Consider the following 1,778-nt stretch of genomic DNA (forward strand, 5'->3'; position numbering starts at 1 on the left):
AGCCGGGCCTAACGGAGCAACCCATACTCCATGTTCGATTGGTCCGGTCTGAACGGGAGACGGGCAGGCGCGGGCTCCAGGCGCTCCCGGCATCCCTCGGGCGGCGGTAGTGGCGGCGGCGAGGTTAGGCGAGACGAGGCGAAGGAGGACCGTGTGCGGCGGCCCGTGGCGGGTAGGGGTGTGAGGGCGGCCAGGTACTCAGGGAGAGCCGGGCCGGTGGGGCCGCCGCCGCCACCATGCAGGAAATCATCGCCAGCGTGGACCACATCAAGTTCGACTTGGAGATCGCGGTGGAGCAGCAGCTCGGGGCGCAGCCGCTGCCCTTTCCGGGCATGGACAGTGAGCGTGGGACGGGGGACGGCGGGTGAGGGGCGTGACCTACTCAGACCTAGGATCCCTCCCCGTGGGACCTAGGACCCTTCCCCCTCGGTCTTGGGACTTGTACTCGAGAGCACCCTTCCTCGGATCTTTGATTTCCTGGGGTTAGTTTAAGGTAGTCTTCAGGAGGGCAAGACCATGTTCGGCTGTTCCAATAATTCTTGAAGGTGTATGTCCGGGATTGGAAAACCTTCCTCCGCCCCCACACACTTTCCACCTATAGAAAAGTACTATATATCCGACTTACCCACCTCCAGCTCCCTACCATGAGCTGCTTCTTGCTTTCATCAAAACTGGACCGTTGGAGGAGTCTGACTGAGGGGAGAACCACCTCTCCCTCTCTGTAAGAGATCCCAATTAGACTCACTCCTGGGAGCGTATCTTTCTTTATCTCGACCTCAGCTCTGGGTCATTTATCACATCCAGGCATCTGCCTGAGTTCCCTTCACTGTTCCCTGTCACATGGTGGCTCCTGGCTTCCTCGCCCGCAACTTAGAAAATCTAGCACTTTAAAAGAAACCAGCAGTTTTTATATCTTCTCTCCTTTAGAGACACACTTGAAACCTAATACTATAATATTAAAGCTTACGGGTTATTGAGTTTAATCAACAGATGGGGCAACTGAGGCCTGGGTGGGGAAAGGGACTTGCTAAAGACCACTCAGTGTATGGTGAGCCAGGTGAGCTCTCCAGTGTTCTTGACCTTTTCTGACTGCTGTTCCCTGAGCTGTCTCCCATACTCAGAGATGTGTAGCCCTTCTTTTCCCGCTGGTCCTGGGGCTGGAAGAGCCCCCCTGCAGCCTCATTCCCCTCAGGTGGCCTTACTTCTCATGCATGCGTGACCTCTGAGTTGTCTCAGTTATGCTGACATTTCTGTTCAAGATATTGCTTATACTTCAAACAACCTTCTTTTATACATCCACAAGCACCGTCTCCACTTTACATATCTTACAAGCAGCTGCTCAAATTTAGATACTTTTACCTGCTCTCAATACATGTGATCTCTTTGTGCTTGTGCATGCCCACCGCCTTCACACAAGTGGCCTTTCCCTGTGTTAATGGCACTAGTTTGAGGCTGTGAAACCATCCATGCAGGACAGCTCTTTCCCTCTCACCCTCCTCCAGCCTGGAAACACAGATACTTGAGTCTGTGAGGGCAGGCTCACTGGTGAGGGGCCCACATACCTCTTCTGAGGAAAGGTCAAGGACATGCCTTGCCATGGGTGCTGCCCTGACTTCAGACTTGGTAGGCTCCCTCAGCACTCAGCCTGCCCAAGCCAAGTTCAGTTTGTTAAAGCCTGGGGAGGCCACAGTCTTGTCCTTGCACTTCATTTTCTTTTTAGTTTTGGAAAGAACTGTTAGTTCTGCACTGAAGGCATATTTTATCCTGTCTGCCTGAGA

The 1,778-nt window shown here is 53.5% G+C and overlaps 1 protein-coding gene across 9 annotated transcripts in view; it reads left to right on the forward strand.

Moving 5' to 3' along the window:
* Positions 1 to 92: 92 nt before the first annotated feature.
* CPSF4 (cleavage and polyadenylation specific factor 4) overlaps positions 93 to 1,778 on the forward strand; it is a 15,625-nt gene continuing 13,939 nt past the window's right edge. For 4 of the 9 annotated variants that reach the window (XM_039848621.1, XM_039848620.1, XM_039848622.1 and 1 more), the window contains exon 1: positions 93 to 339. In XM_039848621.1, the coding sequence (XP_039704555.1) occupies positions 237 to 339 (103 nt within the window). In that variant the 5' untranslated portion in view covers positions 93 to 236. Of the gene's footprint in view, positions 365 to 1,778 lie in introns of all 9 variants that reach the window. The other 5 variants (XM_039848615.1, XM_039848616.1, XM_039848618.1 and 2 more) reach the window with 3 other exon arrangements.

Source organism: Pteropus medius, unplaced genomic scaffold (genome assembly GCF_902729225.1).
Source record: "Pteropus medius unplaced genomic scaffold, Ma_sr-lr_union100, whole genome shotgun sequence".
Classification (NCBI taxonomy): domain Eukaryota; kingdom Metazoa; phylum Chordata; class Mammalia; order Chiroptera; family Pteropodidae; genus Pteropus; species Pteropus medius.